This window comes from Scomber japonicus, chromosome 5 (assembly GCF_027409825.1).
Source record: "Scomber japonicus isolate fScoJap1 chromosome 5, fScoJap1.pri, whole genome shotgun sequence".
Lineage (NCBI taxonomy): Eukaryota > Metazoa > Chordata > Actinopteri > Scombriformes > Scombridae > Scomber > Scomber japonicus.
The window spans coordinates 21,401,849-21,416,267 of NC_070582.1; the positions used below are offsets into that span (position 1 = coordinate 21,401,849).

A 14,419-nucleotide genomic window follows, 5' to 3' on the forward strand; every position below is an offset into this window, starting at 1 on the left:
TATAGCACCAGATCATAACAGAAGTTATCTCAGGGCACTTTTCACAAGGAGCAGGTCTAGTACAGTACTTTTTTAATTTACAGACACCCAACATTCCTCTGTGAGCAAGCACTTGGTGACAGCAGCAAGGAAAAACTCCCTTTAATGGGAAGAAACCGCAAGTAGAACTGGGCTTGATCAGTTGGGTTGAGAGAGAAAGAAGTAGGAAGAGAGAGGAGAGAGACCTAGAGAAGCACAGTAACAACAACAATAACAACAATAGTAATATGATCAATAATGATAGCAGCAGCACTGAGAAAATGTTGGACAGATATATAGAGCTGACCTGATAGACACAGAGAGACTATGGATGCTGATTGTTGAAGGGTTTGATCAAAACTGAAACTGAAGTAAGACTTTAAGTTTATACCTAAGTACTTTAATTGCTTCATCAAAACTTTACTGAATAAGAGATGTTAAGAGTCCTTAATGAGTTAATGAGTGCTACTGCAGAATAGAAAAGATGACTAGACCTATAAAATAATGCAGACATTCAATTATTAATTATTAAACACTAATAGTTAAGTCTGGAAGACCATGATTTTTGTTACACAGTCTGGGTGAAAATAATTAAACACAGTCACTATGCTCACTGTGTACTCTCTAAAGTAGGCTCTGGTGGATTAAGCCATTTTATTTGTACATGAGATATTGCAAAATTATAATTCCACTTCACCTTGCACACAACCCATAAAACTTGTATTAAATTAGAGTAGCTGATATGCTTTAATAATGGGACCATATAAAAAATGGAGGCTTACTGCCCTCTGGTGACAGTCTTGGAGCAAAACAGTCTGTCCTGATGTAGCAAAGATGAGCTCCATGTTATAAAAGTGCTTTTCATATAAGTGAAATGAGGGTTACCACTGATACTACCATTACCACTACCATTTGAATCTTTGGCAAACTATGAAAAACAATGCCAATATAGAACAGACCCTTACTGGACTTCAGCCATTACAATTATTATTTTAAACAACTGTGTTTAAAATATTCTTTTGAATGTCTGCCATGAAAAAGTCATTACATAAATTATATATATATACACATTTATCTGTATTACGGCATATGCCTGAAAAAAACAGACAGCAATTCTTTTGCTTTTAGGTAGAAATGTACTGCTTGCACTGATGTTTTTTAAATATGCATTATCAGAGATATTACAGGTAAAACCCAGTAGGAACAGGCCCATCGCTGCGGGCAAATGATCTAGAGCCCAGGATTAACTTTACACTAAATTCACATTTGCAAAGCCTAACTAACAATATAACTACATTATTTTAGTGATATTTATATCCATCAGTGTGATAAGACATACATTGAGAAAATGGGATTATATCCAACTGATTAACAGTAAACACATTTTATAGCAGATTCTGTTTCACAAACATTTGCTTTATCTCCTGTTGGGGACAATGCACCATATGATTTTATTTGTATTGGATGCAACTACAACTAAATGGGAAATTATTATTATATAGCCTACTGTGTGTGTAAAAGTTGTCTGTGCCTTCTTACAAAATGAAAACACTCATGTAAAATATCAATTAACCATAAAATTGGTAATTCTTAATATTACCTAAGTAGTTTTAACTTTATTGTCACTGAACAAGTACAAGTAGCCTACTTAACAATGAGATGCAGCTGGCATATAACCAGAGTCCAATTTAGATATAAAGTGGATACATTACTATGAGCAGCTTTCAAGATAGATGTAGGTAAAGCCTACATATCCATCTATCAACACATTAAATGTCTTGGATAAATAATTATTAACTTGGTTTCTCACATTCATTATTATCATCAGTCGTCTACTGTTTTCAGATGGACTTTCACTTCTTTCTTCTTTTTTTTATAACCTCACAATCAGCTGTGATCTCAATAGACACGCATAGGCTTGTATAGAGGAGACAACAGTGACCCCTAGCGTGTGTGCTGTCGGAAGTGATAAATACAGGATCGCCTTTTTGCATATTAAACTAATACGCCTTGTATTCTCTACAGCTGTCATTGCTAGTCATTATTACATTTGTTGGGTGGTTCCCTCGTAATAGGCCGTCAATCATAGCGTTATTGCCTTTTACCAGAGACTGTCCCTTTCGTGAAATAACTAATGCGTTTCGAGTAATTATGTATTTTTGCGTGAAATGTAGCTTAAGCTCTTTTTTAAAAATGTTTTACTTCGTTATCATACTTGTGTATTTTAGTTTTTTCTGTCTATGTTTTCTTTTATAAACCCTGCCTTGTGTTTATGCACATAAAATGCGCAGGAGGCAGAGTCGTGAACACTTAGGAAAACTGACATGGGATTGCCAAATCATTTCCTTGCCTGGGAATGACGTCCCTGTAAGCACATTCCAGTTATATTTAGAGCCTATATATAGTGGAGTCGCCCCCTAGGCTTTGTTGACTCTGCAGCAGGCGGCAGCAGGGGATCATCACACTGAAAGGAGTCGTCCTGTAACTGACACAATGTGACCTATAAGCCTGTATAGTTGCTATATTGTTTGTGACCATTAAAGCATGAATGTTAGTCACTGTGTCTAAATTTTTCCAAAATGAGATGCAATAAAATGTCGTGATAATTGCATCGACTGATGTTGTGCATTGGGGCAAGGAGGGGTTACTGCCGTGCTGACACGGGTTTATATGGGTTGGATTTATCCACTTTTATAAATGAAACCTATTTAAAATACAAATATTGTACCCACAGATGACAAAAAGAAAACGTAGCATAATATAGCACTGTTCATATTGCGACATAGAGTGAAGCGATATGCCCCAAACCGGTTGAAATCCCCAGCTATGCTTTCTGGGTAAAGTGCGCCCCGGTATCCGCCCATATTTCGCGTGAAGGAGGCCGACCTGAGCAGCGAGGCCCGGACGCTGGATCAAATGGAAAGTTCAATCGATTAATTTGTCCACTTCTTTTTTTTCTTTTTTCTTGCATGGTGTCGCTTGCTTCTGAGACCGACTTTAAATGCAGGGCGTTTCGTTGTGAAATAGGAAATGCAGAGATCGTGTGAAACGAGAGGATTATCAGCTTGACTTCTTTGGTCGCTACTTCGGACGCGGAACTCCTCTCACTAAAAGGTAAAACAAATGGATAACATTCACACATGCCGTGTCCCTCTTTTATTTTAGGGTTCATTGCAGCATTTTACTCCCTAAGGCCATGGCTAGATAAATGCGTCCACTTTATAATCACTGAGCGACATTGAAGAATCATCCATTTTCATTTGTAAGCGCAAACTACGCCCAATTGTTAACCTACCGTCTGGCCCTGCAATGCAGACCTTCTGGCTAGCTAGCCTGTCGATGGCGGCTTTAAAATCTGCACCCGTCCCCCTTTTATTGAATGAATGATACTGAGTTGGTCCAGGACATACGATGCACACGGTGCTGCATTAATGAAGGACTAAGTAAATCGTGTGTGAGGTTTGCTAAATGAAAGCCTGGTTAGCTTCGCGGACGAACTCGTATGCTAGGCTAGCTAACAGCTAACATAGCAGCCTACTTGTTCACAGAGCTCAGAAGGTTTTCACACAACCAAAATCTGGCAACCCTGCGGGCACAGAGTAGTGAGTTTAAATTAAAGTCCTTTCGACTTTTAAGCCCGCTTTACGTGTTATTGCCTGCTTCGGACGCCGGGCAGGGGCTTTAATTGAAAAGAGGTGAGGCCTGTTGTAACCTCGGGTAGTTCATATAGGTTACTATCTGTTGCAGCGTAGGCTAATATTCATATGGCAGCTAATTACTTGCTTGTTTCTCCAACGTGTTTCACCACGTTTGTAGTGTCCCACTGGTCTGTTATTCTATGATAAATGTATAGATTTCCATTTGATGTAGCCTTGTTGTCAGTGATGTTGTAGTAAATAAAAAGCTGGGTACACTATGCCATGCAGATGGCGTCAGCACAAGGAAAAAAACAACCATGGCAGGCAGATATATTTAGGAAGTGATTTTTCTATTTAAATACTGCATCACCATGACTAAACCATAGTTTGCAATCTTTAACAGTGTTTTTAAATCTAACCCTAACCCTAGTATCACTCATATGAGGACGATTAAACTGAGTTGATCTATTATTGTGCCATACATAAGCTGTAACCCTCCATTACATCCCTGTGTGTTGACAGCTGACTGTACTTGAACTATGTTCAGTCATTCAAAGGCACTTTTATGGCCTCGTAAGGTGAGAAGTGATAGTATGTGTACAGGCATGGCAAGCATGTGGCGTACAGCTTTCAAGTTCTTCTGAAATGATGTGTAACATTGTCAGTGGTTATCTGCTCAGGTAAAGGTAAAACTGTTTCTTTTACTGCCAGCTAGCTTAATGGACAGAGCAAGCATTGTTGTTATATGTGTAAATCACAGACTGTGTTGGGTGTAAAATATTACATGAGGCTGATCATTTGAGAGACATTTTAAAGTCTTGAGAGTGCTAACCAGGGTGGTAAAAGTATATCTTTTGTTGGCTAAATACCCATCAAACCACATTCTGGATTTTGTTTGTCTAGACAAGGCAGTAATATTCAGTGGAGCTCCTCCCTGACTGCAGGCTGTGAGCTGTATGTACTGTAACATCTGAAAAAGCCTGTTGCCACTATTGATGGGTGCTGCTCCACAAAGCAGCCAGACAGCAGGGAGCCTCCCGCTCGCTTGTCAATTTTTGAACCTTAATGTAATGTCATAGATTTCTGCCTGGGGTTAGTCTCTGTTGTGCAGCCCCAACTCAGAAAATACTGAATGTGTTGCTAGACTTAGACATTTGATTACAAAGAGAACATGTAACTACTGCCGTCTATATATAGTATTTATCCATCTTATTTCTTTCACTTTGGTACCTGATTTAAGTGTGACCCAAAGTTATTTTTTTGTCATAGAAACGGTTTTAGTTAGAAACTGTTTTAGTCCATCACCATTTGATTGCTTTTTAGGGATGATAATGACTGAATTTGGCAACTTTTCCTAAATCCAGTAGCTGTTTCTCAAACTTTGAGCATTTTGCAGACACGATCTTGTAGGTGAACCATTATATTATGTTTGTTGATTTTAATGTCCTCTGTAAGCTTCTTGTTAAATAACGAAATGAGCATTTTGTAAATGAATAACAAATAAACTTGGCAGTATGAAATGAAATTTTCCAGTGAATTGGCAGTGTTATCAGAAGGATGTTTGAGTATATTTTTTACATTAGGCAGTATGACTTACTTACTGAAAGTGATATTGACACATTTTCTCAGTCAGCCAATCCCAAGTACAATGATTTCCCAGCAAGCGCACTACTTGTCAGACAGAAATAAAGCACTGCAAATGGAGCCAGTTAACAAAATAGTTTTCAGCTACAACACAGTACTGGAAACAGCACCAACCATTCACAACAGGATCAATATCTATAATGCAGAGAAGCTCAAGTGTCTGCACATCTAAACTATGGCGTTGATGATGGACTAAATGTTGTAAATTGACCCTGTGCCAGATGATTGTCTATGTTTGAGTATAATGTGCTTTTCTTTGCTCCTGCAGGTGAATCATGACAGAATATAAGCTGGTAGTGGTGGGAGCTGGTGGTGTTGGCAAGAGCGCACTTACTATTCAGCTCATCCAGAATCACTTTGTGGATGAATATGACCCCACCATCGAGGTAAAGAAGCTGTGTGTGTTGTGTGCGTGCGTGCGTATCTGTGTTTATGTGCACACAAGTCTCCATAACTGCCTCCATGGTTTTTGTGTGTATTTTGGTATGGGGGCAGAACAGGAAAAAACTCCTTTTAAAAAAAGTAGTCACAGCAGGTTCTACTGGTTTGAGTCTTTAAAAAGGCACCAAACAGGTTTTTAATACCTTTGCATGCATGTCTGCCTGCCTACGTTTCCCAGGGGGCCAACCTATGCAGAGTGAACAGTCCTATTATGATTCCAATCAATTATTGAGGTGCATTTGCAGGTTAGAGCTCCACAATAGATTATTTGAATACAAGATAGCATCTGAAACAATAGCTGCTCACTGCATCAGACAGTAATTATTTCTGTTGGAGTAGAGTGAGTCAGTGTGTGAGGGAGGGCTTTGACACAGTGGGAATTAGGACCTCATTATAATTTGAGGCCTGCTGATAAATGGAGTGTCCTACTACAGTTGAAGTAGAACAATCATTTAATACAGTATTGTGGTATCTCTCAGTAAACTCTTACATTACATTCAATACAATACATTCATGTTAGGATGATGTTATACATAAATCTGTTTTTAAATATGAGAAAATGTGCATGACGCAACATATTTTTATTTTGATGTTGTTCATCATTATCAAAGTTATTGCGATATTAGTTTGTCTTAATAGACAATAGAAAAATCATGCCCAGTGTTAATAATATCTGCACTGTATTTTGTCTAAAACATACAAAAAATGGCAAAGAAAATGAATAATGAATCAATTCTGTGATTGACAACCTGTCCTGATCACTTTTCTGACCTCTTTCTCCTCCAGGACTCTTACAGAAAGCAGGTAGTGATCGATGGGGAGACGTGTCTGCTGGACATCCTGGACACTGCAGGTCAGGAGGAGTACAGCGCTATGAGGGATCAGTACATGAGGACAGGAGAGGGCTTCCTCTGTGTCTTTGCCATCAACAACACCAAGTCCTTCGAGGACATTCACCACTATAGGTGAGCTGGGAGGCTTAAGGTCTACAAAGTGTATTAAACACGGATAAAAGTAATAAGATTTTATGTCTTTGTTTTAAACGGATTTGCACTTTGTTTAATTGCCTCATGTGGTTCATCACGGACCACCTTTCGATATGTGTAGATTACCAATTGACATGTACAATTTAAGTAAAAGAAGAAAATGAATCAAATCTAATGTAGTTGTAAGACAATATTACAATACAACATTCAATATGTACTCCATATAATCATATTGTGACACAATTTATAATATTGTGGTTCACGTGTGGAAATGAAAAAGTACAGATTTTGAGCTGGTAAAATAGTAAAACTGAAATGTTTTAACATACAGAAAAATGTGAGTCACCCACCTATGTATAGATGGGTTGAAACATTAAGTAGATGTCACTGTCAGATGGGTTTTTACTGTGGTTATGACATTATTTTAAATATTCTACTTGAAGGTCAAAGCTTTTTTTACTGTATGAGAACTGCCTTAATTGACTAAAAATGGCATGAAATCCGTGTCTGTTAATGTTCAGAGAACAGATTAAGCGGGTGAAGGACTCTGAGGACGTCCCCATGGTGTTGGTGGGGAACAAGTGTGACCTCCCGTCCCGGACAGTGGACACCAAGCAGGCTCAGGACTTAGCACGCAGCTACGGCATTCCCTTTATTGAGACCTCAGCCAAAACCAGACAGGTGAGAGTCCAGCCAGAGTCGGCCACACCCTCAAGACTTAAACAGTGTTACTTGTCAATCTTTCACTAGACTGCTGTAGTATTCCACTGCGGCTCTGCAGAGCATGTAGAACGTTGAGAAGTTGCATGTTGTCTCAGGGGTACTGGCTTAAAGGACACAACTGTCACTATAAATTTCACTTGAGCATCAATTTTCATCGATGGGAAGGCATAAACTCAAAGTAATTTTGACAAGTGTCCTTGCAAAGGCTTGATAATCTTAGTACTTGGTTCACAAGAAATGTTAAATTCTTGAGTCATGTGCTGCTATTGATTTGTGTCACATTTAGTGGCTCTAATGCTCTTTTTTTTTTATAATAATTTTGCTTGGAAATGTGCTGTGCATCATTAAATCCCTCTAGTTAATTGAATTTTTAATTTATGGGTGATAACATAATCATTGCATGCCACTTTGTCATGAATATGTGAAATTACTTCATCATTAGGGCCATCTGCACAGGATCCTGCATTATAAATAATCAGCAAATTTGTAAATGTGTGTCAAGGAGTCTGCATGAAAGGACATGCTGTCAGTAATTTCTCGGGGGGGGGGTTAATGATTCTGCTTACTGGTATATTGTGACTGGGTGTTGGAAGATTTGCTGTGGCGTGGTCGAGTCAAATGGTGTGTGTTGTGAGTGTTGCCTTAGGTGATTGGCTGGCTGACGCGGTGATCGGTAAACACACCCTATCCTGTTTTCTCTGACCCAGGGTGAATCACAGCTCCTTCTGGTGCGGGGAAATTAATGATACAGTGATTCATTTCTTACAGCTCAGTTCACCTGTTTGTACCTGAGCGTACCAATAATTTACTATCCACCAGGTGCTGCTGCTGCTGGAGCAGTAATTGTTTCTTATATTCAAAGCCACTCTGTGTTTCTCAAATCTCAGTGATTTTTGTTGTTTGTTTTTTTTTGTTGCTAGACTTGTCAGGGGAATCTCCCACATATAATGCACAATGAAAAATACACCTCTTATGCATGTACTTCTCTTTTCCATTAGCCTATGCAGTCTAAGTGCTACTCCACCCAAATCTTGTTAGTGTCAGCTCACCCACTGTAGGCTTGAAAGGGTGGCTGTTTATCATGTTCTGTAGCAGGTTATGTTGAAATGGATTTAAATGGTGACAAGTTTATATTCATGAGAACTAGTTAAATTGGTAAATTAATAGGTTCATAGAAGATTCCTCTTGTGCATATGAGTGCACCTATTCATTGTCCATCTGTATGTTCCAAATACAAATTAATGCATTGCTTCTTTTAGAGATTGACACAGAAGCATTGTGCTTTTTAGCAAAATTTAAATTGTTTGGAAGATACTAAGAGGTGAAATCTTAAAACTTGTCACCACTGGAATTCAGTTCATGGCGAGGAAGAAAACTGAAAACCTTTTCAAGCCTACAGGAGGTAAGTGAGAGTTTATGTAGATATGGCTCATGCAGATTCAGCAGGCCAGATGTTTGTTGGGTGACCAACCTCAGACCATCAGTCTGCTTTGCTCCTTTTGTATCTGTAGGCTGTATCACATACAATATGTCCCCTGTATTCCTCAACATTGAGGGAAGTTGTGTCTCATACTGCAGAGAGTGGAAGATGCCTTTTACACTCTGGTACGGGAGATCAGGCTGTACCGGCTCAATAAGCTCAGCAAGGAAGAAAAGACTCCGCGCTGTGTCAAGCTTAAAAAGTGTGTTGTGATGTGAAAGGGGTAAGTGTATGCAGCCGTGCCCCCATCAGCTCTGTGTGTGTGTGCGTGTCCGTGTGTGTGTGTGTGTGTGTGTGTGTGTTATAAGGGATTGTGGAGAAGGGACAGGATTCACAGTGAGAGCTGGTGCTTCATGGGTTCTCAAAGCTAACATGCTGGTTTCTACTGGGGCTGTGGTGAGGAGGAGGTGGCTGAAACAGCTGATGATTTCTTTCCCCTTTAGTGTCTTTGTGTATCATGGCTGATTATTATCTACGGTCGTTTTCACACTGGGTTGATGTACTTGAATCTGAACTTGGTTTCACTTGTCTTTTAACTCCATTTTTATGTGTGTAATTTGGTTCTGATCTGGGTTACGTTGGCACAAGGCTTTCCTCACCAGTGTGCAGGTGTTTAGCATCACTTCCGTAAGGAAATGATGACTTTTCCCATTTTGATGAATGCAGGGAAAATGGCGGACGATGTAGAAGCAGACATAGCCACATGATTGACAGAGCGACCATCAGAACAAGCTGCTGCAAAGTAAAAAAAAAAAAAAAAGAAAGACTAGCATCATGTCTTCTGCAACACTACTAGTGGACAAATGTAAATGACTTGACATACAGGTTGATAGTAATTCTATGTCTACAGAGTTATTTTGTCGGTACAATTTAATTCCAAAAAAATGTAGCTGATGTCATGAAATGCGCACTTATTCGTAAGGGAATATAGACTGATATTTTGACTGCACACAAACTCTATTCACAGTTGGTGTATAACCAATCTCAGTGGTTCCTTAGTGTTCACTCAGGTCATATTCCCAAATTTCTTGGCAAACCATCCCCAGATTCTGGCTGAACTACCAGTGTGAAAGTGTCTCAATCTGCTGAAATCAACCTGAAGAAATGGTTTTGGGCTCGTAAGCCAACTTGTGTGATTAATGGAGATTATGGTGAATCTTGGACCAAATCATGTGCTGAATGGTTTCAGAGGAGGATGTGTGTTAAGATGATGTTATGAACAAAAGTTGATTGTGTGTTTGAGGGTGAGAGTTTCTCTTGGAGACATAAATCCCTTCTTTTATTCTTTCCTTTACCTGTTGTCTTTATCACAACTTGAAGTGAGTTAATCTATTTCCTCTGCAGCTCTGTGCACATTCAGCATCACATTTATTGAACTATTCAAACTGTTCCAGTACTGACATATACTCTCCTCAATAGAAGGTAGCTGCATTTACATGGAGCCTTTTCTTCACTAATAATCAGAACAAAAGCTGAGCAAGCTGAAAAAAGCCTCATTTAAACACCTTGGTCAGAATAAAATGACTCATTGAGGAAAAAATAAAGACATGAATAAATATAAATAAATACATAAATAAATAAATAAATATATAAATACATATATTAATATTAATATTAAATAGTGTCTTGCAGATAATTCTGGATTTTCACAGTATATCTATAGTCCTTTTTGCATGAATCAAAGATGTTCACCTGAGGGAGATGTTCCACTTTCTCTTTTTATTTGTTCCTTACAAGTTTTTTTTCAGCCACCTTTTTTCCGAGTGTTGCATCTCTCCCAGGGGAGCAGCCTTTGAATCGTTTGTTTATTAGTTGTGGAGCGATAAACGGAATATAAACAGAAGGCTCGCCTTCTGTTGCTGTGTTTCTCACTTTCAATAACTCTGATAGCACAATATTTTTATAAAACTGTTACTTCAGTACAAAACCACAGCAGTAAACCAGTGCTGGTGCCAAACACTTCATGCAGTTCCAACTTTTCATTTTTCTTTCTTTCTTTTTTTTTTTTTTTTTTAAACAGTTTGCTTATGTTGGCAGACTGCACAAACACCTCTGAAATATGAACAGGACAAGTTGTCCTGTCATTTTATTTAGCCACCATTTAAACACTGTTTGAGTCGTTGGCTGGACTGATTAAATACAGAAGGAAAACAGTCGGCCCGTGTAACTGCAGCTATTTGTCAGCGAGTGAAGTGCTGACTTTTACTTCTGAGATACAGAATGTTACAGATATGTATGCTCTGTTCTTTTTCAGCTGTGTCTCACACAGCCTCAACTGGATTGATAAAAATGACCTGCACTCTGATGTGTGTCAAGCTGATTTACACTTCAAAAAGACATAAATGTACATTTACATGAATCAAAATTTAAGTGTAATTCATGGTTTTGAATTTGAAACTGGCATAGATGTAGAAATTATTGCAAAGTTGTGAAAAAAAGTGGAATGGCTTCATGTTATCAGTTTGACATTGCGGAGGGGAGTGCGGGTTGTTTAATTTCCGGTTACCAGAAATGTTTTATCTGTCCCAACAATTCTTAAGTTTAAGATATGACTTCAGAATCAAAGAGCACTGTCAGTACTTAAATGTGACTGTAACCTGTATACTTTTCATGTTTTTTTCCAGGGCGTTGATGATGCCTTTTACACATTAGTGCGAGAAATCCGGAAGCATAAGGAGAAGATGAGCAAGGAGGGCAAAAAGAAGAAAAAGAAGTCCAAGACAAAGTGTACACTTATGTGAATAATCATCCCTTTTCAAGACAGACTAAAAGCAGAAACTATGTTGAACAGTTAAAGTAATACATTTTGTACATTACACTAAATTATTAGCCTCTTTCTCAATACCCACCATACTGAATACTAAACCTGACCCGATTTTTCTGCCTTTCTGTTATTTGCTACTTGGACACCAATAAGCTTTATTTTCATTTTAGTGCCAGTTGCCCACATGTGTTGGTCCAATAGCTTGTTTGATCTTTTATAGGATGGAGATGATGTTGATTTGGATAACTTTCTTGAACTGCTGAGCTGTAAGTTAATTGCGTGACGGCTCACGTCTGACAAATTATTCAGTAACATCTTGGAGGATTCTTTTTTTCTTTCCTTTGTTTGAAAAGGTCATGACCTGCAAAAATCTGTAATGCCCTTTTGAAATGTGGGATGCCAAAGAATTAATTTTCATCCCGATCACATAGACAAAAACAGACATGAAGAAAAGGACCAACATTCAGCCAGATGAGATCCAAATGTCCCTGCCACTATGTAATGTCCCCATCTCTAATGACCTCTAGGTATGACTTAGTTATGTCACTGATATAAGTATGCATGCAAACTCCTACTCTTCTCCGAATGTTTTAACACCCTAATTAGCTATGAATTAATTTTGCAATTTGTCAATGCTTTGTATTGTGTGGGGAGTGATTTGCCTACATAAGACGTTTTGTGTTTTGTTTTTTTCTTTCTGCATGCATTGTGTCCTAGATGGCATGGGTATTGCAGACTGCCTCTGGCTGATACAATTATCAGAGATAGCAATGAGGAACTCTGACCCAAGTGGACATCAAATCTAGTTTTTCAGGTTTATATACAATACTCAACGTGCTTTTGTGAGAATGAAATTAGCCATTTTGCTTCATATGTGACAAATTTAATTTTGATTTGACAGATTTGACAAGTTGTATGATATAAAAATGTGACTAGAGGCCAGGTTTTGTGATGGTCAAAGTTATATTATGTTGCAAGGATTCAGGCCTCGTCACAAGCTAATGTTGATCAGCTTGTAACATATTTCTTGCTATTGTTTATACTAAGGCTTGACCGCAGGATTATTTTAATTCATCCTGACAAGAATCATTTCATCGCTATTTGTTACAAGCAATTAAAGGCAGAATTAACCTGTGAATGCCCCCCCCCCAAATAGAGGACTTAATGTTTAAACGGTATGCAGACATTTTCACCTGCTCATTACTCAATGTTTTTTAAATTTGAGGATGTTTGATGCTGCAGTAGCCCTTACAGGTGTCATTTTTTCCTAAACTGACTCATTTGCTTGTGACTGGCTAGAAAGCAGAATGCATCTTTTAAACAGCTTTCAGGAATATTTCTCTTGGTGTGGTGTTGGAGGTTGTTCAAAATGTTGTCCAAATGGATTTTCAAATTCACCCCCCCCCCCCCCCCCCCCTTTTTTTTTCTCCTTCTTTTTGAATGAATCCCCTAAAGTGTTTGGTGGGCTGCCTTTCAACAGAAATGACTGTCCAGCAAAATAATTTGTAATTTTCTCTCACAAAGCTTGTTTATCATGGTGATGTAACTGGAACTGATGTTTTGTAAATTAGGCAATAATTGCCATAAAATTGTTTTTTTTGGACAAGATTGTCTGAATTTATAAAAAAAAAAAAAGTCTTAGTTTCTTTGGTGGGTCAATCTGTATTTCACCTTTTCCATCGCATTTACAAGCTGTCCCCTGGGGAGATTTATTTGCCTTTTTATGTTTGCATTAGGTGCTACTTTTAGACGGTAGAAAGAGCCGAGACAACATTTACTTTGTCTGTGTGCGCTCACGAAATACACAACATGCTGTTTTTAGGGGAGTAATGTTATTCAGACAGAAAATCCAGACATGACACATTTTTCTTTCAGGATTAATGAATTTTGACCCAATTTATTATTACCTCGTTTTTTTCATGAAGTAGATAATAACTGTTAACACATTTTTAATTATGGAGCCCTATTGTTAACAATACTGTTTCAAAAGTAAATTTATCTTCCTCTTCCTTTATTGCGTGCCAACAGCTGATTTCTGAAATGTATCATTTATACCCTGATCGTATTTTAACAACCTTTGTATAGTTGTGATACTGAAAGGTGCATATTTTGTAAATTGTGCTTCATTTCGTTGGTGTGTCTAAATGAATGTTGCTTTAATGGAGTTTCACTCCGCTCTGTGTATGTGACTAGAGAGTGTGACTGTGTCCAGGTCTAGGGAAGTGAATGAATGACCACTTACAACACGCCTGTTGTGGGGAGTGTAGAGTGGTGATTTCTCTCAAATGAGTCTATTTTTTGCCATGAATCTCACCACTCCTATTTAATGTGTAATAAAGAACAAAGTAAGAGGAATCAAACTTTGTCATTCTTTCTTAAAGATGCCCTCCAGACAAGTTTAAAGGTGTACAATGATCTGTGTGGCCAGGCCTGAACTACACAGGCAAGAGACCGGGAGGAGGGGCCAACTTTGAATGCTACAAACACTGACAAATCATACATAGGTATACCTTAAATATTGTTATCATGACATCTACTTCTCCATCATTGAAAATCCAGAATCAGTGAATTTTAATTTTTGAATAAAATCTATTCTCAGTGTATGTGCACTGGAAACTTCAAGTTTCCACATGACACTTGTGTAAGTTGAATACTGGTCTGTGATTAGTTCCCAACTAGTGATCGAACATGTCTAACACAGTTTTCAGGTAAGTACAGAGAAACT

The 14,419-nt window shown here is 38.3% G+C and overlaps 1 protein-coding gene across 2 annotated transcripts; it reads left to right on the forward strand.

Annotated features, from left to right (window-relative positions):
• The first annotated feature begins 2,881 nt into the window (after positions 1-2,881).
• kras (v-Ki-ras2 Kirsten rat sarcoma viral oncogene homolog) lies at positions 2,882-14,054 on the forward strand. 2 transcript variants are annotated; one of them, XM_053318869.1, is made up of 6 exons: positions 2,882-3,132; positions 5,569-5,686; positions 6,528-6,706; positions 7,249-7,408; positions 9,029-9,153; positions 11,555-14,054. In XM_053318869.1, the coding sequence occupies exons 2-5, from the start codon at positions 5,576-5,578 to the stop codon at positions 9,146-9,148; spliced, it is 570 nt and encodes a 189-aa protein (XP_053174844.1). In that variant the 5' UTR covers positions 2,882-3,132; positions 5,569-5,575; the 3' UTR covers positions 9,149-9,153; positions 11,555-14,054. The 2 variants fall into 2 exon arrangements, with proteins under 2 accessions (XP_053174844.1, XP_053174845.1); XM_053318870.1 differs by lacking the exon at positions 9,029-9,153.
• The last annotated feature ends 365 nt before the right edge of the window (positions 14,055-14,419 follow it).